This window comes from Staurois parvus, unplaced genomic scaffold, assembly GCF_062004578.1.
Source record: "Staurois parvus isolate SC_StPar_1 unplaced genomic scaffold, SC_StPar_1.0 ptg000629l, whole genome shotgun sequence".
Taxonomy (NCBI): domain Eukaryota; kingdom Metazoa; phylum Chordata; class Amphibia; order Anura; family Ranidae; genus Staurois; species Staurois parvus.
Window position 1 is genome coordinate 1,144,455 of NW_028318425.1, and position 25,012 is coordinate 1,169,466.

Here is a 25,012-nt window from a genome sequence, read left to right on the forward strand (position 1 = left end):
AGGGCGCCAGCCGCATATGCCGGCACAGCACCTGTAGTTCCCGTTGCAGCCCTTACACAGTGGGAGGTGGAGTGATATTATCTGCACTGCTGTGAGGATGAGCTGTGCTGCAATGTACTAGCCTGCTCTGCTTTCTCGCTGTCCTGTGGAGACATGGCTTTTTTGGTAATTTAATTAATGTCACTGTTGCTAGGGAGCTGTATGTTAATGCTGCTTAGATATGGTGGCTGCCCGGCTGCTTCATTGCTGAATATAGAGCTGTCTCATGCAGGATATGGGATGTCTCTTTGCAGAATATTGGGCTGTCTCTTGCTGGATATGGGGATATTTCTTGCTGGATATGGATATGTCCCCATTTACATACTGTATGTGTGCGGGACTGGCGCACCTATTCGCATTTGTGCGCATTTTATTTTTTTCATTTTTATTATTTAAAAAAAAAAAACATTTTTACACTGTCTTTTTCTAAATTTTTTGTAACTTTATTGCTATCAGAAGTGATAAACAACATCCCTTGTAAAAGCATGGGCAGTGATAGGTCCCCTTTATGTAGAGATCTGGGGTCTCCCAATCCTCTCTTTTGACTTCCAATGCAGTCAGTCAGGCACAGATCAGTCTGATCAGTTACTTTGACCAGGGAAACAGAGAACTGAAACCGAAAGTGACGAAATCCTTGTTCCCAGTTTCTCATACCACACAGTGGGAGGAACAACATCAGTTCCTCTCATTGTGTGCCTGGAGCCAGATGTCGCTGGTCACATAATTACCAGGCTCCTTGATCAATCACGAGAGCCCAGTAAAGCCGGTGGCGGAAGTGGGGGGGCCTTCCGCTGCTTGAACAAGTAATTAAAGTGGCTCTATAGCAACCTGGATTACTTTTACCAGCGGAATCTCCAGTACTGGTACGTCGCTGGACAGGAAGCAGTTAAGGTGTTCTAGGGCATAAATTATGCATCTAATTTCCTAACTATCTATCACATTTTTGGAGACCCTGGAAAACCAGGACAATGGAAACAATTGGAGACATTGGTATGGCAATAATCAGGACACTGGTATAGGATATGGCGCTGGTATGAAGTATGGCAGTGATCAGGAAGCTGGAATGATGGTGATCAGGATGCTGTTATGGGTTAGGCGGTGATCTGGCATCTGATATGGGGTATGGTGATGATCAGAATGGTAGTATGGAGTATGACAGTGATCAGGACACTTGTATAGCATTTGGTGGTGATCAGAAAGCTGGTATGGGGTATGGCAATGAGGAAGGACACTGGTGCGGTGTATGGCAGTGGTCAGGATGTTTGTATGACATAGTGGTGATTCTGTGGTGTATGAAGGTGATCAGGGTGCTTGTATGGTGGTGACCAGGGCACTGGTATGGCAGTGATCAGGATGTTGGTATGGTGTATGGCAGTGTTACTTTGATCACTGGAGATACTGAGACAGGGAGGGGCTGCACTTTGTATTGTATTTTACTAGGTGCTATACTAGCCGCTAGTGATAATTGTATGCAGCACTACTCTCTTAGGAGTCGCAGAAGTTTGGGTCCCCCTATAGTTTTGCACAGGCAGGCAACACACATTTTCACAATAACTTGCATCAAGGAGACAGTAACCAGTCCTTGAGCTTGTTTTTTGAAGTTTTATTAGCGGAACTGAACTTGGATAGGGTAAGGGGTGTACGGGATGCCCAATGGAACTGTGAAGCCGTGGGCAACTTCCTGGGACTATATACAAGTTTTTACAGCAGTCTCTTTTTGGAGGGCTAGCCAACATCTCCGGTTATACCACCCCAGACCCCAGATGAATCCTCCTCTCATCCAGCTATCTGAGGGTAATCCCTGAGCAGGATATTCAGTGCCTGCCACGCTAAAGTAAGACAGTCCCGGGTAGTTGCTAACCTGGTTCCCTTTATTTGGCCTAGGGGGTGCAGGTCTACTCACTTAGTCCTTCTCCTGTGTTGCCGGTGGGTTGGTCGCTGCTACCAGGCCTCCTAGGTGGTCCTCTCTCAGGGGGCCAGGGAAGTTCCAAGATTTCCTCCAAAGGTCCTCCTGCCTGAAGGTTAACCCCTCTCCCAATAGGGCTGCCTCCCAGGATCCTGCTCTCCAGCTTCACATCCTCATCTTCCATCAGAACTCTCCTCCAACTTTCCTGCTGCTAAGCAGGATCATTTACTGTTAAAGGCTGCCTGGCCCCTTGCCAAGCCTCCTGTTGGGGATTGGCCAGAATCCTCTAACAGTACAGACTAACCACTCCTCACCTCTGCCCACTGCTTCTAGATCTTTATCCAAAGTTCTAGAGCAGGGGGAAATCCCAGAGAGCTGGTCTGCAGAGCCTCTCAGCTCTGACCAAAATTTGACCTTCTGTCTATTGCACCCAGGCTGCTACTCAGCCTCCAACTAACAATTGAAATAAGAGCTACCCCTAGCTACCTAAGAGGGTACAACATGTATATAAAAATTGGGCAGATCGATCAACTGGGATACATTTAGCCTGCCCATATGTACATGGTTTGAATCTCGGCCAGTTCCTGCTACACAGGTCGTGAGTCGAAACAATCTTTGGCCAACTCAAGACTCTGACTGTCTCCTGCAGCAGGTCCTCTTTCTCTAATCAATCCTGTAGCATTTCCCCAGGCTCTGACCATCTCTTGTAATACAGTATTTATGTCTGCTGTCTCTGACAGCCTTAAGTATGAATGCATATTCTGAATAACATGTGCATCCCCTTAGCAATATCAGGCATTGCAATTTAGGTCCACTATTTCTCTTGAATTGACCAGCACTTGCTTAGATGGTTTCCCCTAGAAAGATGTCTGTCCATTCAGTGTGCCTGAAGACACAACTGTTTTCACTCTTTTAGGTTTTGAGTGGGGAACCCTGGCGACTCTCTTTCTGTTGCTGCTAATGTCTATTTTGGGAGGTTTCCCTTTACTTTCTGTCCAAGAGACACAACAGTCAATCAAAGGAAACCTCTTAAAAGTGAGAGGGTCAACAGGTCTCCCCATTGGAGATTTCATCTCTATTCCTTATCTGCTGGTACCTTATTTGGATTTCCTATCATGTTTATGTCAATGGTCATTAGGACAAAGGGTCACTGAATCACTGTCTACTGTATATTGCAGACCACAATAAAAACTTGACAGATTCTAGCCACCGTATATTCAAAAGTTTAAAAAAATGTTTTGGCACTAAAATCTTTGACCAATGTTGATAGCAGTGTACAGACATTGTAACCTATGTTCTTCTCCATAAGCTGATAGCTTTTTGATGCAAATGACCACATAATATGAGAATATTATAAGACACTTTAGTGATAAAACTGACACAGAACATAGGGACTCAGACCTATTAATCTCTGGCATGCAAAAGCTTTATTTTAATGATAAAACTCCAACTCTTGAAAAGCCCAAATGTATGACACAATCAATTCTCTCTCATGAATCTTCTCACTATAACCATCAGTCTGCACAGCGTGACATCACAGCACTTTGTGTTATTGTTTTCTCGCACTGGAAAGACCAACACACTAAACCAATGTCAGATGTGGGCTCTGTGATTGTGGGGTCAGGCTGGAAAACCCAATGCCTTAATACTCCTCATCATAGGGGTATTTAGGAGATTCCTTCCAACTAAATGAAAAGAGAGGAAGAGACAGATTAATCAATGGTGTCCTCGTCTGCAAAACATGATCAAATTCCCCCCCCCCAAAAAAAAAATAGGATGAACTGCTTTACATTAATATTCAGGTATATGGCATGGCAGCACCACCACCTGAAACTGAAATTTTATTTTGGTGGATGAATTACCTATAGGCTTCTTATAATTCATTATTTAAACTGAGCTCCAGGAATTTTTTTTTATACTTACAATGGGCCAGCTTGGTTACATGTAATCCATGTCAAGACAAAGTCATTCAGAGTCCAAAATGTCAAACGTGTGCCAATCCCTTCCCCACCCCATCCAATTTATTAGGCATGAGTCAGTGCCAGTGCATGCCCAATTGTCGTTAGCAGCTAGGATGCCACTCCCAGCTGCCACCACGCTTGCCTAAGCATCACTGCACAGCTCTGAGTCTGCCATTTGGTTTTCATATGGAACCAGAGCTGTACAGTAATGTTGTGGGAAAGGGGCATTGTGAAATATTTTGCACACCTGGGCACTCCAAGGGTGGGGGGCATATTAAACAGACTTAAAGAGGCATAGTTAAACAGAACCTTCCATATGTTTTATTACACATAAATTATAGACAAAGAGCTAAACCCACATTAAAGAAGTTTTTCATTAAAACTGTTTGAGACTACATAGCAACCAGCAACTGTTGAGGCAATAAACACTTTGGTTATACGTGTATAATCATAATATAACATATAGAGTGCAGGAGTCAGGAGTTTACAATGTACAGAGTGCAATGGTCAGGCATATGTAATGTGCAGTCCAGTGTACAGAGTGCAGGGCTCAGGAATATGGAATGTACACTCCATTGTATAGTGCTCAGTTGATCAGTCTAGCAGCCATTAGTATGTAATATAGAGCAGTAAGGGACATGTGACATGCACTATATTGCCAAGAGCATTGGGACACCTGCCCTACACGCACATGAACTTTATTGGCATCTCATTCTTAGTCCGCAGGGTTCAGTATTAAGTTGGCCCGCCCTTTGCAGCTATAACAGCTTCAACTCTTCTGGGAAGGCTGTCCACAAGGTTTAGGAGTGTGTCTATGGGAAGGTTTGACCATTCTTCCAGAAGCGCATTTGTGAGGTCAGGCACTGATGGCCTGGCTGGCAGACTGCACTCTCATTCATCCCAAAGGTGTTCTATCATGTCTTTATGGACCTTGCTTTGTGCATTGGTGCGCAGTCATGTTGGAACAGGAAGGGGCCATCTCCAAACTGTTCCCACAAAGTTGGGAGCATGAAATTGTTCAAACTCTCTTGGTATGCTGACACCTTAAGAGTTCCCTTCACTGGAAGTAAGGAGCCAAGCACAACCCCTGAAAAACAACCCGACACCAATACTTTTGGCAACATAGTGTATAATACAGCATAAAAAGTATGGCAGCCAGGAGTATATAATGCATACAGTACGCTACAAAATCCTAAATACTGCATTGCATATTCTTGACCACTGATCTCTGTATGTTGTGCTGTCCCTCCCCACCAACTATAAATCTTCTCCAGTAAAAACCTTACCCTCTAAAAAAAAAAGCAACACCCATCATTCACCTCTGCACCCTCTGTCCACAGCTTACCTTTGAACCTCCCATCTGTAGGCCACCTTTGCACCTCCCATTTGTAAGCCATCTCTGCACCTCTCTTTCACAGCTCACATGTGCACCAGTGCACCCCACCATCCAAAGCTCATCTCTGAACCTCCCATCCACAGCTCACCTCTGCACCCCACCATCCACAACTTATCTCTGTACTCCCAATCAAGCTCACCTCTGCACCCCTATCTAAAGCTCACCTCTGCACCCCTGTCCAAAACTCACCTCTAAACCTGTATCCAAAGCTAAGCTGTGCATGCCATCATCCTTAGTTCACCTCTGCATCCCTATCTACAACTAACCTCCACTCCACAGTTGTTCACAATTCACCTCTGCACACCTGTCCACATTTTGCCTCTGCACCTTATCTGCAGCTTACCTCTGCAACAACCCTTCCACAGCTCACCTCTGTACCCCTGGTCATAGCTGACCCACATCCAGAGGCAGGTGACTTCTGCACCCCCTGGGCCACAGCTCACCTCTGCACCCCTCTTCCACAGCTTATCTCTGCAAACTCCCACCCCCACTTTGTGAACAACTAAGCTCTGCAGCCTTCTTCCACAGTTCCTCTGTATCTCTCATCCACATTTCATTTCTGCACCCTCATTTCTGGCCTCTGCAACCCCCCCCCCCCCCCAACCCTCACTTCTGCACAAACCCAATCTCCCCCCCCCCCCCTTCATTGCACTCAGCTTCGCACACAAGCACCTCTCAATAGCTGGATCAGCTCTTGTTTCTCCCTTGGCTGTGGGTTTTTTCCCCACACAGTGTAGCTCTGCCTCTCCCACCTGGTCAGCAGTGACACTGAGATCCAGCATGGCATGGATGTCAGCATCCAGACACCAGGAAAAATATGGGGATGGCGGAGGGTGCAGCTCACCATGAAGCACCAACTTCCTGCCCATGAACAAACTGAGCCTGGGGCAACTTCCCCTCCCGTACCCTCCCTTCCTTGCCCTGGCCTTGCAACTAAAACATGTGTCACATCCGGAGGACTGTTGAGAATTCTGAAATTAACTACAGTAGTCTGTGCTTCATACAGTCAGATTTGTCCTGTCCTGGGTGCGGCAGGAGCGACTTGCTGTTTGTACACTGAACACAGGGAGTCACTGGCTCCCATACCATTTAAAAAACATCTTGTATTTTTTTTCAATGAATACAAGGCATTCTCTTGCTTTTGCATAAAAAAATACAAGATCCTTGCTGAATGGCAGAGGTATGTAGCAAGCATCGGAAACAGGACAGTGCTAACTGTTTTACCATGGATGTGAACCATGTATAATATTATAAAACCAAGCTGGACTAATGTAAGTTTAAAAAATAGATGATTCCTAATAAATGCTGTAGAGTTAGGTCCCCTAACAATCAATTCTATCTTTCAGAGATGATTGATGTGATCTTTGTGCTGGATTCCTGGGTCTACACACCTGCTGTGTCCATCATAAGGAGCTCCAACCATACCTGCACTGACTTCCTAGGACTGCACACCTGCTGTGCCCATTATGGCGGACTCCAACCATCCCTGTTGATTTATATTCATTTTATAATATGTAGAATGTGAACAGTTAAAGTATGGGTGGGTGGGGCCATTCAAAGCTTTCCAATGGACAAGAACAGGGTTGGAAATAATGGCAGGGAAATCTCACTCTTGGACAACATTAAACACTTGATATGTTCATCAAGGCAAAGGTATAGTACACTCTGACCCAACTTTAAGTATTCAGCCTGATCCTGGGGGCCAGATTGCAACTGACTAAGATTCCATGCACTAATGGCTCAGGCTCCTCCCTCTGATGCAATAGAGTTTATTTACGTAAAACATGTCAGAGGGAAGAACCCAAGAGAACTATGCATTGACTCGTAGTCAATAAACATTTATTTAGGATAGTAATCAGGTGCATGGCTTCCAAGTTTCATCAGTAAACAACAGTAGGCACATAAAAACGTACATAAAAGAGCAATTGTTTTGACATCTGAATCAATACATTGGCTTTTACATACAGTATTGGCTATGAATGTTAAAGTTTTACTAAACCCACAACAGTAAAATCAGGCTGTATATGCAGTAAAGCATGCTTGTTATGATAACTGTGGAATCTTCTGCATTGTGTAAAATGCAGTTTGATCCTGTCTTCTCAGATCCTCCCCTTCTTCCAGTGTCCCCCTCTTATCTCCTGATAAGACATATTTTGTGGAGACACTCTGCACATGCTCGGTCTGGTGTATTGCTAGAGAGGGTTTTCTTTTCTTAGGAGAGTGCATGTGATCAGCACAGGGCCAATCAGCACTGTCCAGACAGAGGTCAGGGGTTCTCCATCCTCCTAGAGCAGAAATAAAACTCCTTCTGATAAAAGTTACAAGACTGCTCTAACTGCTGGTGAGAAAAGGTATTTAGCAGTTTATATTTACTAAAATAATTGCACTTCCATGCTGTGTGTACTGTGGGAGACCAGACAGAGTGAATGCAGGGTCCTTTAAGAACAACGCTTTTGCATAATTAATGTTTTAGATTTAGAGATCATTTCAAGTTAAATAGAAGAAAGGTAAATCCTATCCAATAATTCTACAAATTTCACCACATGCAGACAAGGCTCCTACATACCTATCAATGCTTAAGTATCGCATGTTTTTGTTAACGCCATCCACCCTTTGCATGTCCTCATTACTCAGCTGAAAGTCAAAGAGCTGCAAGAAAGCAACAAAACAAGTATAACTACAAAGAAGATATGTTAAGAAGAAACAGTGGACAGATTTACACAGCCCTGTCTGGCAGGACAGGAGACATGATTTTTAAGATTTATAGGTCTTGTCTTTCCCTCTGTCTGTGATTGGACAGTGGAAGGAGAAGACTGATGAGCTCATCTTTCTGTCACTTTGCTCTCTCTCCCTATCATCATGTTCCTTATTAGCACATGAGCACCACAGCACAACTGATTGGCTCTTTGTGCAGCTGTAAAAAGTGTGAGACAATAGCTGGCAGAATTGTGGGGAGTGTGTACATGTCTTCAAGGCAGTTTTGCCAACCATCAGTATTTTTACAGGCAGCTAGTAAAAAAACAGCACTTTTCTCCTGCCAGTAAATGCATGTGACAGAAAAGGTTGCCAGTTAAAAATATGGCTGTGACATTGCGCTCAGAACTGTGCTGAACAGAGGTCTGGCAGAGGCGATGCCTGAGCATGTTATGTGATGCCATGGTGCAAGGGAGCTGAGCTGAGCGGCTGGAGCCTTGTGCGCGGGTCCGCAGGATGGGAGCAAGGCAAGCAGAGAGGGGAACGGTCAGAGGTGTTTGGACTGAAGGGACCACCTGGGGTGGAGAAAGACTGTCACTGTGACTCAGGAGGAGATGTGTCATGTCAATGAGGTCTCATCATCATCTGTGCTGCTGCACACTTCTTTCAGTGTTATTGTGAGAGTCCTGTCCCTGAGCTACTTACTATATTATTATTATTATTATACAGTATTTATAAAGCGCCAATAGTTCGCTCAGCGCTGGATTATATTGAAAATAAAATAAGTAATATGTTTTTTCCCTTAATATCTACCTTACATCACATTGTTAATTGTATATTGTACTTGTTTGCAGCCTGATATTTGCACTTAAAACTGAAATTCTTTAACTTTTGGAAATGCCGGTAAAAACTTGGCTGTGCAAGTAAAATTTGTATGTCGTGTCACTAAAATTTCAATCTGGTAGGTTGGCAACACCGCTCCTAGGTTTTTTATCTATTCTATTCTATGTGAGGGGCTTTGGGTAGTGGTGCACCGAAATTAAAATTCTGGTGCTGAAACCGAAAATTCAAAATGCACTTGGCTGAAAACCGAAACGCTCAGTTCTTAAAAATGAATATATTTTTTTTTTAAAAAAATACACTGATTAAAAAAAAAATACAATGTATACCCCAATTTTTTTTTTTAAATATGAAAGAGGATGTTACAGCGAGTAAATTGATACGCAGCATGTCATGCTTTAAAATTGTGTACACTCGTGGAATGGCCTAAAACTGCAGTACTTTAAAATCTCCATGGCTGATGCTTTAAAAATTTCTACAGGTTAGCAGTGTAAAGCTACAGAGGAGGTCTAGTGTGAGAAATATTGCTGTTGCTCTGACGTTCGTGGCGATACTTCATGTGTGTGGTTTGAACACCATTTACATATGTGGGCATGGCCTATGTATGCGTTCACCACTATGTACGAGCACGGGGGGGACTGGGGCACTTTAAACTTTTATTTAATTAATTTATTTAATGTTCTTGGGATTTTTTGCACTGTCCCCTTAAAAAATTTTTTAATCACTTTTATTCTTATGACAAGAAATGCATGCATCCCTTGTGATAGAAATACTTAGTGACAGGTCCTCTTTATGGAGAGATGTGGGGTTAATAAGACCCCACATCTCTCCTCTACAATGTAAAACGTTGGATAAAAAAAGCATCGATCTAGTGCTTTAAAAATAAATTAAAAATGGCCAGAACGGGAAGTGACATCGTTTCGGTCCTCCAAGGGCATAGAGATGAGTGGCGGCCATTTTTCCTTCACTCATCTCTATGCCCAGTGCTGGGATCGATGGTTTCTCAGGTAAGGCTGAGAATTACCGAGCAGCGGTCAGTGCCGGCAGCGGCAAGGGGCACGGTTTTTTCGGCATCTGTATTGGTGCTTTTTTTTTTCATTTCGGCCAAAATGTTTCAGCCACCAAAATTTCAGTGCATCCCTAGCTTTGGGGTTTACGGCTGATATGGAGAAAACAGATTTTGTTCTCTCAGATTTTAATAGCTTAATAAGACCCTGATAAAACATACTGTACATTCTGGGCTAGGTCCTGGAGCGCAGAGGTTTTGTAGAGCTGTGGACTTCATGTTAAGGTCCACATGACACCAGACCTCATTACCAGTCTTAGCTGCTGCTGGTTGAAAAGGTTGATTGCTAACAGAATACTTAAAAAGGATCAAGCACTGCCAGTTTGTTTCAAGGAAGCCATTAGAAGACATCCTGTTAGTCAGGAAAAGACCTGAGTTTAGTTAGTGGCTCAGGTGAGAAGGTGTTTTGTTTGTTTTATGCTATGGACTCGGTGTACAAAGTCCTCCTGCATTGAATTGTGTTAGTTTTCTTCATTTCTGAAGAAAACCCATGAAAATCCATGAGACAGAGACACCTATGAATAATCCAAGTAGGTTTGCCCTGCATGTTTATGCAAGGCAAACCTACTTGGATTATTCATAGGTGTCTCTGTCTCATGCATGGTTTACTGCTCTCAATACTAGTTGACCCTATCACCCTGACAAAAAGAAGGTCCTATTATTGGCCATAAAGTTGCACAAATATCTCAGACAAGTTCAGGCTTAGTCCCCCTTCTTTGGAGAAAAGAGAATAGATACATCTGCCTAAGCCTTACGGGATCTGGGATCCCACCAATAACATTGCATAGATATTGCATGCACATTGTGAATTTCCAACACCTGCTCCAATTCCTTGTCAAATTTCAAAATATACTGATAGGTTGCTTCTTACAAAATTGGCTTTAGATTGTATATCTTTGGTGGGGACTGCAAGCTACTTTGCAGAGATACCGTAGTTGATGCTGAACTTATGGTTCAGTATGCTCTAAAAAGGGCTGAAAACTTTATATAAAGCCCCTTTTGTATTACTGAACAGGCAAGTTGTTACCTCATGGAGGAGATTCATTACTTACTGTTCCCGTGGCAGCCATATAATCACTACATCTCTTGTACCTGTATACCCCTTACTGACCAAAACAGTTGTTACAGTTCCATTATAGGCCTGCTTATTTACCAATAACATTGTCATTATTTAAAGTGGTTGTAAACTTCAGACATGAAATATGAACAAAGCATTTCCCTCTATAGTATGTACGTATCTCAATTAAGAGGACTAAGTGTCATTTCTGTCTGCTGCTTTGTTCCTCTGTTATCAGTATGAATTATTTCTGACAAGCTTTCCTGATACCAAGAGAAAAATGGTGACAGGGGAGAGACCTCTTGCAGATTGACAACCTCAGCTCTGTTTCTGTGTGCTGTGTAGAGGGGGTGTGTCTCTTCCCTCCAATCAGCTCTCAGAGCTCTCATCAGTGAGCTCTGCAGTGTGTAATTTCAGCTCTTTGCCTCTTTTTTTCTGGACTGTCAGTCAATTTTTTTTTAAATGCAGCACTTTAAAAAGATATAGAGAGGAGAAGACTGCAGATAGACAGGCACAACTTATGTAGGAGTTGTCTAATCTCTGTGTATCACCTGAGGCCAGTCACTTCACTGGGTATATATAAGGGTTTACAACCAGTTTAAGATAACACAGTAATTCATACATTATTTTTTGAGGAGGACAGGCCTAGGCTTTTTTTGCAATGGTTTGCATTTTTTTTAATTTTCTATGTAATCTTTAGGCATAAAAATGTAAAAAATGAAAAAAAATCTATTCTTTAGTTTTCACCATTGTTTTTGCAGACTATATGTTAGCATCATATTACACAGGGACAGCTGCATTTTGATGGCCCCTCTTACTATGTAATAGAAAGCTATTACCAGCTGTCACTTTGACAGCCAGTAATTGCCAGTGCTTTTGGCGGGGGAGTGTTATCAGGGGGAGATGAACTGGATGCATCCCATAAACTTTGTTGATGTGTTTTAGGATGTATCTCTTACTTTGAAAATCCTCAAGTGCTTATTGAGGGTACAGTAATTGGGACGGGAAGACATAGGCAGCAATAACATTATAAGATGTTCACTTCCTCAGCCCACTAAACGTGATTTTGTTTATTTTCCTATATATATATATATATATATATACATTTTTGGGGTTATTTTGTTTTTTGTTTTTGTTTTTTGTTCTTTGCTTCCCTATTGCAAAGTACCCAACTGTGTATCTGTTGGGGAAATATAACCAACTGACACAGAGAATACTACAAACATGACAGAGATTCTAACCCTTCTATGCTTTATCTAAACCAGAACAACCCCTTTTTGCTGGAGCTGAGCTTCCAACTGTCAACACATCTGGACGGTCAATATTTCTGTTTTAATCACCTGGAAGTTTTGTTTGATTCTCTCTGCGGTGAAGCTCTTTGCAAGGACAACAATCCCTCTCTGCAGTAGATAACGCATTGCCACCTGCGCTGCTGACCGTCCAACTTTCTTTGCCACTTCTATGACAACAGGATTTTCCAGCACATAAGGTAAGTTTTTGTCTATCCTTTTACAGAAAAGAAAAGAAGCTTATTTTTTTTTCTATTTTCAATATTAAAAGTAGATTCCAAACCCTAAAGCTGGCCATACACAGCAAGTTATTTTTTGCTTAGCCAAACAAGGTGGATGGAGGGATACTCCTTCCAGAACACTGATTTCTGACATGGAATGGTTTGAGATACCTGATGCTTTAACAAATTCAGTTAGGGTTTACACCTACAACATAAAAAAAAATAATAATATTTTAAAGTAAGTTAAAGAAGGGTCCCATAAAGCACTATGTTCACTTAAGCTATCTTCATAAAAATAACCTAAATGTAAATTCAGAAAAATTACATCTGTGACAGAAAAACATTTCCCATTCCTCCAACAGTTACACAATATGCATGTGAAAAAAAATGTGAAGTAAGTAGTTATTGAGGGCTAAATAATACGGTTATATTAAGGGTTAATTGGGAAACACTTTCATTAACCCATTGGCCTCCAGAGGATTTACCCCCCTTCCTGACCAGGCCATTTTTTGCGATACGGCGCTGCGTTACTTTAACTGACAAATGCACGGTCATGCAACGCTGTACATAAATGAAATATATGTCCTTTTTTTCCCCACAAACAGAGCTTTCTTTCCGTGGTATTTGATCGCCACTGTTTTTTTATTTTTGCGCTATAAACAAAAAAAAAGACCGGAAAATTCTAATTTCCTCATAAATTTAGGCCAAAATGTATTCTACTACATGTCTTTTCTACAAAAAAATCCCAATATGTGTAAATTAATTGGTTTACATGAAAGTTATAGCATCTACAGATGGCAGTATATATACTGGAATTTTTATTTTTTATTTTTTTTATACTAGTAATGGAGGTGATCAGTGACTTATAGTGGGACTGCATTGGGCATTCTGACACTGGGTGGGAACTGACTTACTGCCACTGACATCCCCAGTGACACTAATACAGTGATCAGTGCTAATAAAAAGCACTGACATTGTACTAATGACACTGGGCAGGAAGGGATTAACTTTTGGGATATCAAAGGGTTACATGGTTAGTCTGGCTGAAAAAAGACAAACGTCCATTCAGTTCAACCATTAAACAAAAAAAAAAAAGTTATAATCCTATACCCACAGTTGATCCAGAGGAAGGCAAATAACCAGCAAAGCATGATCCAATTTGCTCCTGATCCCCGAGAGGCAATCTGATATTCCTTGGATCAACTTTACCTATAAATTTTAGTATCCAGTTATATTCTGTGTATCCAAGAAAGAATCCAGGCCTTTTTTAAAGCAATCCACTGAGCTGGTCAGAACCAACTCTTGAGGGAGTCTATTCCACATGTTCACAGCTCTCACAGAGAAGAAACCTTTCCGTGTTTGGAGCTTACATTTCTTTTCCTCCAGATGTAAAGAGTGCCTCGTTGTCCTCTGTGATGACCTCAGGGTGAATAGCTCTACACTGAGTTCACTATATGAACCACTGATGTATTTATACATGTTGATCATATCCCCCCTTAATCTCCTCTTCTCAAGAGAGAATACATTCAGTTCCTCTAATCTTTCCTCATAGCTGAGCTCCTCCATGCCTCTTATCAGTTTGGTTGCCCTTCTCTGTACTTTCTCCAGTTCCCCAATGTTCTTTTTGTGAATTGGTGCCGAAAACTGAAATTACATATTCCAGATGATTGGTTACCTGTGTGCTGTGTGTGTTTTTACTATGTGTACTGTATTTTCTTTTACTAGGGGGGCATGCTGTTTTGTATCTCTCTGATATGCAGAAAGATACAAAACAGTATGTCCATGCTGACAGGGTAGAGACCTGTGTTGTTTATACAAAGGGCTCTCCCCTGTCAGCTTTACCTGGCGATCTTCGAGTTCCGGCTAGGACCTGGTGATTTTATATTTATGTGTGATTTTGCGCAGCCCTGCCGCCCGGTAGCAGTACTTCTACTATAGGGTGGCGGGCAAGTGGGTAAAAACAAAATTAAACTTTTTTTTTCCTTTCAGTGTTCCTGAACTTTGGTTTTTCTGTAAAATTGAAACATAAGTGTTCAGATTTTAGTGGATACTTTTAAGAAAAAGCTATTTTAATCAATCAAAGCTGAATTAGTTGCTTAGATCAGCTATGACTCAAGGAACAGAACCTTTGCTGTCATGCTAGTATAGGTAGCTGCATGAGTGGACTTGGACAGAGGATGAAAGAACTCTGGGGCATATGAGATATTGCTCTAGGTCATTGGTCTCCAAACTGCAGGCCAGGGGCTGGATGCAGCCTTTTGCTTGCTTTTATCTGGCCCTTAGGGCATTCTACATCCTTCTGTCAGCAACAGGGGTGCATAGTTCCTGCCGCTGACACCAACAATAGGGCACTGTTCCTCTCAATGACACCAATGGTGAGTCACTATTCCTCCCGCTCACATCAATGATGGGACACTATTCCTCCTCCTAATACCAAAGAGGGGACACTGTTTACTGCCATCGACATCAAGACATTTTTCTACTCCTGCTGGCCATAGTCTGGCCCCCCTAAAGTTTGCAGGACAGTAAGCTGGTCATATGTTTAAAAAGTTTGGAGACCCCTCGATCTAGGTCCTTAACTAGTTACATTTGCACTTACCAGCCCTCAACTCTGCTGGATCCCAAGACGCTGTACCCAACCAGTACAATGTCTTTAGATTTGCAGAATTCCAGCAGTTTACTCTGATTTAAAAATATGTGGCACTCCACCTGCAGAGAAAAACATTGTACTGGGTTAGGGAGAACTCCATGTTAAAACCATAGAATTGTTTTATTTATTTATTTCAGGTACTTGTATAGCACTGTCAATTCACGCAACATTTTACATATATATTGTACATTCACATCAGTCCCTAACTCTCAAGGGCCTTACAATCTAAAGTCCCTAACTTACATTCATACATATACTAGGGACAATTTAGACGGGATACAATTAACCTACCAGCATGTCTCTGGAGTGTGGGAGGAAACTGGAGTACCTGGAGGAAACCCATGCAGGCACAGGGAGAACATGCAAACTCCAGGCAGGTGGTGCCGTGGCTGGGATTCGAATCAACTGCCAGGCGGAAGTGCTAACCATTTAGCCACTGTGCTGCCCAGTTTTATTATATATCCATTGACACATAACTAGAACTCTACTTAAATTTCACTAAAATGAGATGAAGGCCATTCTCATGGGTAGTCAAGCACCAAGCCTTGCAAGAAGGCAGCAGTAAGCCACTATGACATCTCTTGTACAACTGGAAGCATCAAAAACTGTGGCCAAGGTAACTTTTCGTTAATGCTTTATTTTGAGAATTTTTTTAACTAATTTGTTTGCGGGATGGGGGACTGGAAGTAAAATGTACCTTCCAATTTCATGGAAGGCCTACTTTAGAACTGATGAAGCCACCTAAATGACAAAACATCTTCTGCATTACCGAACAGGTCCAGCTGAATGGAACCAATTACTGCTCGCTATACCCTGACCTAGATAAATGAGATCCTTAACCGACAATGGCATTGGTAAGAACACTGGTACTTCTAGAGCTGATATAAAAACACCTAGTGCATGTTTCCCTTTTTTTCTATACAATAGCTTTGTTCCCATTTAATCACTGTAGTTACCTGGTTACAGACAGGTTTATACTTCAGTCCCGGCGCATTTAGGATCAGCTCCAGTTGTTTGCTGTTAAAGTTAGACACTCCGATTGATCTGACTAGTCCGGCATCTTTACAAGCCTCCATAGCCTGGAAATCACCAGTTACATAATTAGTTTGAAAAAAATAAACACGTTTTCAGATATATATAAAATGTGTACAACCAGTACCTGTAGAACAATACTTCATGTTTTTACATCTCTTGCAGTGGTTTAAAGAGAACCATTTCTATCTGTTTAGGTTAAAGCCTAACTCAGCCAATTGTATCCATCATGCAACAGGGAGACAACACCGATCACAATTGGGAATCAGGGGTAGAGCTGAGTCACCTCACAAAGTAAATGCCTAATTAGAGACCTTCATTGTAGCATCTTCATGTATTATCTTAATGAAAGATGAAGACTTAAAAATATTGAAAATGACTTTTGAATTGACAACAACAATAAAGGATATTTGAGATTTTACTGAGCCCAGAATCAATTACTAAATTTCCCAGCTTACCTTCCAGGTATCCCGGATATCGGTGTTGTGAAAAATTACTTTTCCATTTTCATCTTTGGGAAATAGATTGTCTCCAGGCTGGGAAGAAACAGGGAGAAGTAGAGACAATGTTCACATTCTGGTTTATATTGGAGTATCAGTCATAAGAGATACACCAACTGTTCTAAGTGGGGCATTTAAAAAGCAGTGTTGTGACCATACCATATGCAGCAGCAATCTTATCTTAGCTTAATCACAATACTGAATTTAAAATATGATTAAGGAAAAATTCTGTCTTTTTCAGCCAAGAAATACAAAAATGAAATTACAAACAAAGTTCAACTTTAGAACACTGAAAGTTTAGCATTGCTGGACTTCTCTGGATCCTGTGCAATGCACATCGGTCTTTCCATTACTGAATAAACCTGTCTATTTCAATCAATACAAAAACTCTAGACAAGTAACAAAGTGATTTGAATCATTAAGCTCGGTGTGTAATTAAAGCTGGCCATAGATGGTTCAGATCTCAACAGTCTCCCCAGTCAACACTTTCTGTGTTGATGGGAGAATCGAGCAAATTTCTTTCGGTTGCAGGAAAGAAATTTGCACCATCTATGGCCTGCCTAAAGCTTGAGCTATTAAGCTGTGTAAACAAGAATCAATTTGATTAGCCTAGTGAACATACAGTACAAAAATGAGGCTAAAACCCCAACAGCTGAGAGGTGTTAGTAAATATGAAATGATCATATTCAATATTTCATAATTATCTAACGGCATGAAAAATAATTAGATTTGTTGTTTTATTCTTTTTAATTCTGTAGCCTTGACCAAAGGCAATATTAAGGAATATTAAAGTAAACGATAGGCAAAAATTAGAGTAAGGGAGGGTTATAACACGTCACATTTGTTTGTTTGTTTTAACATTTGTGTCCCATTGTGGAGATGTCCCTTCACCTCCTGTCCCATAGCCAAACAGGAAGTGAGAGGAAATCCCTGCACACAAAGGGAATTTCTTGGGCACTCCAGGTCACCAGAACTAGTGTTCCCATTGGAACATTTCCCCTCTATTACTTTTCTGGGGACAACCCAAAATTTAGGATTTGCTTTTACTTTCACTTTCAATGATAATGGTAAACAGGACAAATAGAGACGGTGAATCTCCCTAATTGGGGCACAGACAGCAAGAAAAACTAACAAAAATTCCAATCCCTCTGCACTCTATCCAAAACTAAGAAAAAGTCTTGACTTTAATTATACTTTAAGAAATACATGTTAAATATTACAGAAAATAAAGTCAGAACAAAGAAAAATGAATTTCTAATTGGTCACTGTGTTTTAAATTGTATCACTGTTATACAAGCCTCTATAGGGATAATGTGTGAATATACCTTAAACTCCACAGGGGTGTGGATTAGGAAAAGATCCATGTAATCTAGTCCCAGATCCTTTAGAGAGCTCTCCAGAGCTGGACGGACCCTTTCTGGAGCCTGATTATTACTCCAAAGCTTGAAATAAACAGTGAAAAAGAAAAAAGAATTTGGTCAGCAAAAGTGATTTGACGTAGTATAAAAGACCTGTAACATATATTGTCCCCAGCAGAATGTCTGTGTAGAAGCAGCAGTCTCTCTGCAGAGGTCTGACACATTCCTGCGAAATCAGAGCTTGAGTTCTCCAGTCAGTGGAAGCATGAGTTCTGTTAAGTGCAGAGTGACAGTATAACATACCTCCCAACTTTTTGAGATGGGAACAAGGGACACCTATTAGCAAAAGTATGTAAGCGTAGGACACCCTCCTTGCCACACACCCCTTAAAGGAGAATTATACAAAAAAAAAGATTGGTTAAACCCGCAAGTGCTTTTTTTTACTACTACTATTCCTTTATATTGGCTTTTGAAGTTTACAAATGCAGCAAAGTAGAAATTGAATGAAAGTATAGCACTGTGAAACACTTAAATAGTGCATTTTATATACAACTATACAAAATCAGACCAAAATGAGTGACAAATGAGGAGGAAGGAGGGACAGAGGGACTTTGTTCCAAATGAGGGACAATCCCTGATTGGGACAGTTGGGAGCTACGATATAGGTCATACACAGCAGGGTTTCTGCTGGACCTCTAAGAAGAAATTACTGCTTTCACACAGAGCAGGAGTCATCCTCTTCATCTTTACTCAGGATGTGGGTGATTTCTAAAGAAAACCAACAGTAAGACTTTACACATAATTTTTTTTTATATACTAAAAATGCATGCAGCTGATTTAACCGCTTGCCTGCCGCCCTATGGTAGAAGTACTGCTACAGGGCGGCAGATCTGTGTGAAATCACCTATATATACATGATTTGCATCTCCGGGTAGGGGACGCATGTGTGCACGCCGCCATTGGTGGCTAGGGATGTCAGTCACCGGGTCCCAACCAGAGATTCCCCGCACCCGGCAATCACGGTGTAAAATTGAGAAGGGAGTGTTTACGCACAGGTCTCTCTCCTGCCAGCAAGGACATGATGCTTTGTATTTCTCTGTAGAGCAGGGAAATACAAAGTAGCATGTCTCTGTAGTAAAACAGCACTCACATTACAAAGTTAACACTTTGAGTGCCCAAAAGTTAACCCCTTCCTGCCCAGTCTCATTAGTACAGTGTCAGTGCTCTTTATTAGCACTGATTAGTGTCACTGGGGATGTCAGTGGCAGTTAGTCAGTTCCCCCCCAGTGTCGGAATGCCCACCGCAGTCCCGCTTTAAGTTGCTGATCGCCGCCATTACTAGTATAAAAAAAACCATTCTGGTATATATACCACCATTTGTAGACACAATAACTTTCACATAAACCAATTAATTTACATGTATTGGGTTTTTTTGTAGCAAAGACATGTAGCAGAATACATTTTGACCCAAATTTATGACGAAATTTGATTTTTTGACTTTTTTTAATTTTTTTTTATTGGATATGCCTTATAGCAAAAAGTCAAACATATATTTTTTTTTTTCAAATGTGTCTTTTTTTTGGTTTAGGCGATCAAATACCACTGAAAGAAAGCTCCATTTGTGGGGAAAAAAAGGACTTAAATTTCATTTATGTACAGCGTTGCATGACCACGCAATTGTCAGTTAAACTAATGCAGCGCTGTATCGCAAAAAATGTCCTGGTCAGGAAGGGGGGTAAATCCTCTGGAGGGCAAGTGCTTAAAGTGAAAGTTCAATTTAGCTTTAAAAATCCAGTTGTGGGTTCCTATGGAAAGATCCATGCAGTCACGCTGTTGTAGTCATATACAGTCAGCCCTGGTTCACATATATGAGAATTGGCCGCATTTTGAACCATATCTGATTCACATGTCATGTGAACAGAACCAGCTTTCTATGGAACCAGTTCTCATGTATGGGCTGGCCATAGTGCAATTTTAAAAAGAGTCAGCTACGATTTTCAGTTCAGTTCAGGTGCGATTTCCAGTATCATACACTTTAAAAATTCACACCTGAACCACTAAACGAAATCACACTGGACCCCTTTTACAAATAGCACTGAAACCACCACCACACATATTTGAACCAAACCTAAAGGCTAGCTGTGGTTCTGCAGTCCCTTTCTTGTTTATTATGTATTCTCTATCCAGCCTGCATCCACTGGTTCTAAGTACTTAGTTTTACTGCAGGCCTATGATGTTTTACATGTATTCGTAATATGGTTTTCAAAATTTAAACTAGAAGATGGAGGACCCTGCAGTTGCTATCAAAAGGTTTCCAAGATTATTTCCATCATAGTGATGCTAGAAGGAGAAAATCGAATAGGTATGTTTTGCTGGATATGCAAAGAACCAGGCAGGAAACCCACCTCAAACATAACACCTAACCAGGGGCGGACTGACCATTTTGGAACTCGTGCACTGCCCGAGGGCCCGGGGTCAGTAGGGGGCCCCGTGAGATGTCCCTGGTAGCTTTCATAGGCTTTTTTGGGTGTGGTTTGAGTGTGGGCAAGGACACAGGGGCCTCATGATCCCCTATTGCCCAGGGGTTGTCAGTCCACCCCTGCACCTAACCCTATTGAAATCTATGGGAGCTGAACCTTGTTATTTTTTTGCTGGCCTTTTACAAGGACACTTTGCAAGCATTTATGAAAAATGGGTATGGGTAGCCAAGCACAGCCATAAAGGACATATACCAATTCATAAAAATACTGTTCAGCAGGAAGAAAGTCTTTTAATTTGGCTTAAAGGGAAACAGAAAAAAATATGCTAATTAGTTAAACAGAGTACTTGGGGGATGTCTTAAAGCTACATGTAAAGTTTTGGAAAAGTGAAATGTAACCCTTTAATGACTGGTTTGTATACAAACAGCAGGTGGATGTCTGTCCTTTACCACATCTAACTGGAGATCCTTGCCAGCTTCTGCTTATAAACAAATCCGCAATAAATCTGTCATTTACTGGTGGTGTTACCACTGGGGCTAAATGATAGATCCCTGGCCAGGAATCCTGGGTGACATCTTCAACCAAGTATAGCCAGGCCGGGATTCTTATTTGTGAAATGAGTTGCATTTATGATGTGAGTAACATCACCAGGTGTCAGGTCATCCGGATTGATGAAGATATGATGACGTGATTAAAATTGGATTTTTTTTTTCAGGAAACTTTTTTTTAATAAAGGAACTTTCCAAGATGTGGGTGTCTTTATATACTCTTTACTGTTTTATAGGTATGAGTAAAATGGGGTACCAATATACACCATTCTCAATTCCCTATGGGGGGGCCAGATATCTGGGGACCAATCAACAGCAATGATATACAGTCAACACTGGAGGGAGTGCATGTGACCAGGAAATGGCTAAAATAATCTAAAGGAGATGTAGTGACCTCCTAGTTAGGCTACTAGGTAGATTTCTTTTTTTTTACTCTTTCAGCAGTGATTGTTTGATCTGGTCTGATCAGGGTTTCATAGACTGGGTGTTTGATTGCTTCCCCCTGTCTCTAGAAGTTTTTAGAGCTTAGAAAGGGAGAGTTCTAATACCTAGCCTAAATATTGATCAAGGCCCAGCCTATCTCTGGTTAGGCGAGCCAAGATGGTGTATGTAAAACAGGGAAAGGACCTGAAAAAAGAGGTAGTTTAGTACAATAGATGCAAGCAGTTTGACTTTATAAAATATTTTATTGAGACAGTATACAATAAAAAATAATTAAACAAAGAATGCCAGATAGCACATGCCAATTTTGCAAAAACCTCCACCCAACACTTAAAATGGCTATAACAACATTGTCAGTGATAATAAAAGACTGGACTTACGGTACCTGTTTTATCACTGACAATGTTATCATTGCCATTTTTGGTGTTGGTTGGAGGTTTTTGCAAAATTGACACGTGCTATCTGGCATTCATTGTTCGATTACTTTTTACTGCATAGTGTTTCAATAAAATATTTTTTAAAGTCAAACTACTTGGATCTACTAGAGTACCTCATTTTTCAGGTCCTTTTCCCTGTTTAGAATATAGTTCTACAGTACTTCTGGTACTAGAGCCACACTGCTTATTAGTGAGTTAGTGGACTGTACAAATAGCCCTTTATTGCTGACGCTTTCTACAGTTATACCATTTTACTTAATTTTGTTATTTGAGTCCAGATAATGGCTGGGAAGCTAATAAATAGTCTGGAGCCCTGGAGAGATTCTTTCCCCAGAAAGGAGACTTCCTAGCCTAATGGAGGGCTGTAGACCCTTAGGCAGCTTAAGGATTTGGTTACTGTTCTGCATGGTTCTAGGAGCTGCAGTGCTGGGATCTAGAAGCAGCCTGGATCTGACTACAAACTTTCTTCAAGGGATCTTGTCTGAAAAAGGATTGTCCCCTCACTGAGTGGTGTCCAAAGGAAGCTGGAAAGAGGCCGCTGCCCTTGGGACTTGTGAGTAAAGACCCTAGAAGTGACCCCTGTGACTGGATAGTGTTTTGAGGATTGAACTGGGTACCAGCAGTTGGAGCATGGTAAACCGATTCCGGAATCATTTACACCATGGTCTTCAGCTGTGAAGGAATAGACTTTTCAGTACATTTACTTTGGGAGAAGATTGTCCTCTAACTACTGTTTGCTAATCATTTTTCAAGGCCCCAATCCATTTCCTGTTAACCACTTGCCTACCGGGCACTTATACCCCCTTCCTGTCCAGGCCAATTTTCAGCTTTCAGCACTGTCGCACTTTGAATAACAATTGCGCGGTCATGCAGCACTATACCCACAGTACATTTTTATTAATTTTTTCACACAAATAGAGGTTTTTTTTATGGTATTTAATCGCCACTGGGTGTTTTATTTTTTGGGCTATACACAAAAAATGAGCAAGAAAAAAAAAGTTTTTCTTTGTTTCTATTATAAAATTTTGCAAACAGGTAATTTTTCTACTTCACTGATGTGTTTTGATGAGGCTGCACTGATGGGCACTGATAGGCAGCAGTGATGACGTGGCATGGAAAGGCAGCACTGATGGGCACTGATAGGTGACACTGATGAGGCGGCACTGATATGCAACAATGATGGGAACTGAAAGGTGGCATTAATGGGCGGCACTGATGGGTGGCATTGACTGGCGGCAATGCTGGGCACTGACTGGTGGCACTGCTGGGCACTGATGGGTGGCACTGCTGGGCAGCACTGATGGGGGGCACTGATGGGCACAGCTGGATGGCACTATTAGGCACTGATGGGCACAGGTGTGTGGCACTGATGGAAACTAATGGGCACTTGTGGGTGGCACTGCTGGGCACTTGTGGGTGGCACTGCTGGGCACAGGTGGGTGTGACTAGTGGGCACAGGTGGGCGGCACTCGTGGCTGGCACTGCTGGGCACTAATCATCAGGGCACTGATGATCAGTGCCCTGATGGTTGGTGCTGATCTATCCTCTGACAATTGCCGGCAGTACTTTCCTCATGCTGTGACAGCGTGAGGAAAGTGCAGCCGATTCCCGGCAACTGCATTTACCAGTGATCTGCTGTGTAATTGGACATGGCTGATCATGTGGTAAAAGGCCGCTGTGATTGGCCTTTTACAAAATCACGTGATCAGCTGTGTCCGCAGGACACAGTGATCGTGGAGATCACTGGGGGCGCACAGGGGGGGCGCGTTCTGGGAGGACGTCATATGACACCTTCTCAGGACTGGACAACCACGCTGTAGCTGTCGTCCGGCTATAGTGCGATTGGCAAGTGGTTAAATGTTCTTCAAGCAATAAAACTTAAAAAGACAACCCCTAGACTGATTACTGGAGCCAGAGTGATTGGATTGTTGCTTGAGTGACTGGTGGCCTCTGCATGGTTTTAGAGAAGAACCAGTTAAATTCAGCAGTCCTTGCGGGGGGTATTGCTACAGAGAACAGCAAGACCAAGATGGGGAAAAAAGGGAGGAAGAAGGGCAAAAACACTGTTTATCACACCTCCCAACTTTTTGAGATGGGAACGAGGGACACTTATTAGCAAAAATATGTGGGCATAGGACAAACCCCCCCCCCCCCCCGGCTCGTCCCCTTAAAGGAGAATTATAAAAAAAAGATGATTAGTTAAATCCACAGGTGCCTTTTTTACCATTACTATTCCTTTACACTGGCTTTTGACAAATTTTCAAGTGCAGCAATTGAGAAATTGGATGAAAGGTTTAGCACTGGGAAAAACCTTTTGAACGATAAATAGTGCATTTTATATATTTTATATAAAACTCTATAGATCAGATCAAAATAAGGGACAATGAGGAGGAAAGAGGAACAAAGGGACTTTTGTTCCAAATCAGGAACAGTCCCTCGAAATCAGGGACAGTTGGGAGCCATGCTGTTTGTGAAAAACAAAATGACAATTTAATGATACACACTGCTTTAGCAAACTTTAGTAATGTCATCCAGTTAGGGTTTAGATCTTAAATAAGCTGATAGCCAGCCTTGTATTCCTAGGGTTAAAATAAAGCCTACAGGCCCAACTAGGCAGTAGCATTTATTTAATCATTATCCGCAATAATCAGGTATGTACAATAGTTGTATTGTATAACTGTGTGTGATTAAAAAGGTGTCCCAAAGTTTAAATATTTTATGTAGTTTACGGATTTCAAATGCTCAAAGGTCGAGTTCACCTTCATAACACTTCCTCCTGTAATCTTACAGTTACATTAGATTCTTCAAATTCTCAGGTTTTTATATTTAATCATTCCCTCTACCTCACAAGTTTACAAATCCTCATTTAAGTATGTATTTGGTCCCACTCAGTTTTCCAAATTCTGTATCTTGTTCTAGCCTAGCAATGAAATGCCTGGCTGCTAGAATCACCCTAAGATTATTTAAATTTGTATGAAAAAAGCCTTAATTTTTTTCAGTATGGTTGGCATCATGCCTCACTGTATACAGTTTTCTCTAAACATTTTTTTTGTGAATATATTGCAGAGTTTCTTACCTGAAGATCCTCCTGTAACAG

General features: G+C 41.6%; 1 protein-coding gene and 1 long non-coding RNA gene across 2 annotated transcripts in view; one reads left to right on the forward strand and one right to left on the reverse strand.

Annotated features, from left to right (window-relative positions):
• Positions 1-3,353: 3,353 nt before the first annotated feature.
• LOC149449347 (aldo-keto reductase family 1 member C1-like) overlaps positions 3,354-25,012 on the reverse strand; it is a 38,029-nt gene continuing 16,370 nt past the window's right edge. Inside the window, exons 3-9 of the mRNA XM_089693377.1 lie at positions 17,977-18,093; positions 16,610-16,687; positions 16,076-16,198; positions 15,069-15,178; positions 12,300-12,465; positions 7,869-7,951; positions 3,354-3,630 (exon numbers count right to left, since the gene is read on the reverse strand). Coding sequence (XP_089549503.1) covers positions 3,588-3,630; positions 7,869-7,951; positions 12,300-12,465; positions 15,069-15,178; positions 16,076-16,198; positions 16,610-16,687; positions 17,977-18,093 — 720 coding nt within the window. The 3' untranslated portion in view covers positions 3,354-3,587. The remainder of the gene's footprint in view (positions 3,631-7,868; positions 7,952-12,299; positions 12,466-15,068; positions 15,179-16,075; positions 16,199-16,609; positions 16,688-17,976; positions 18,094-25,012) is intronic.
• LOC149449348 (uncharacterized) lies at positions 15,890-16,572 on the forward strand. The gene is made up of 2 exons (XR_016315422.1): positions 15,890-15,973; positions 16,349-16,572. It is a non-coding gene; the product is annotated as an uncharacterized LOC149449348 (long non-coding RNA).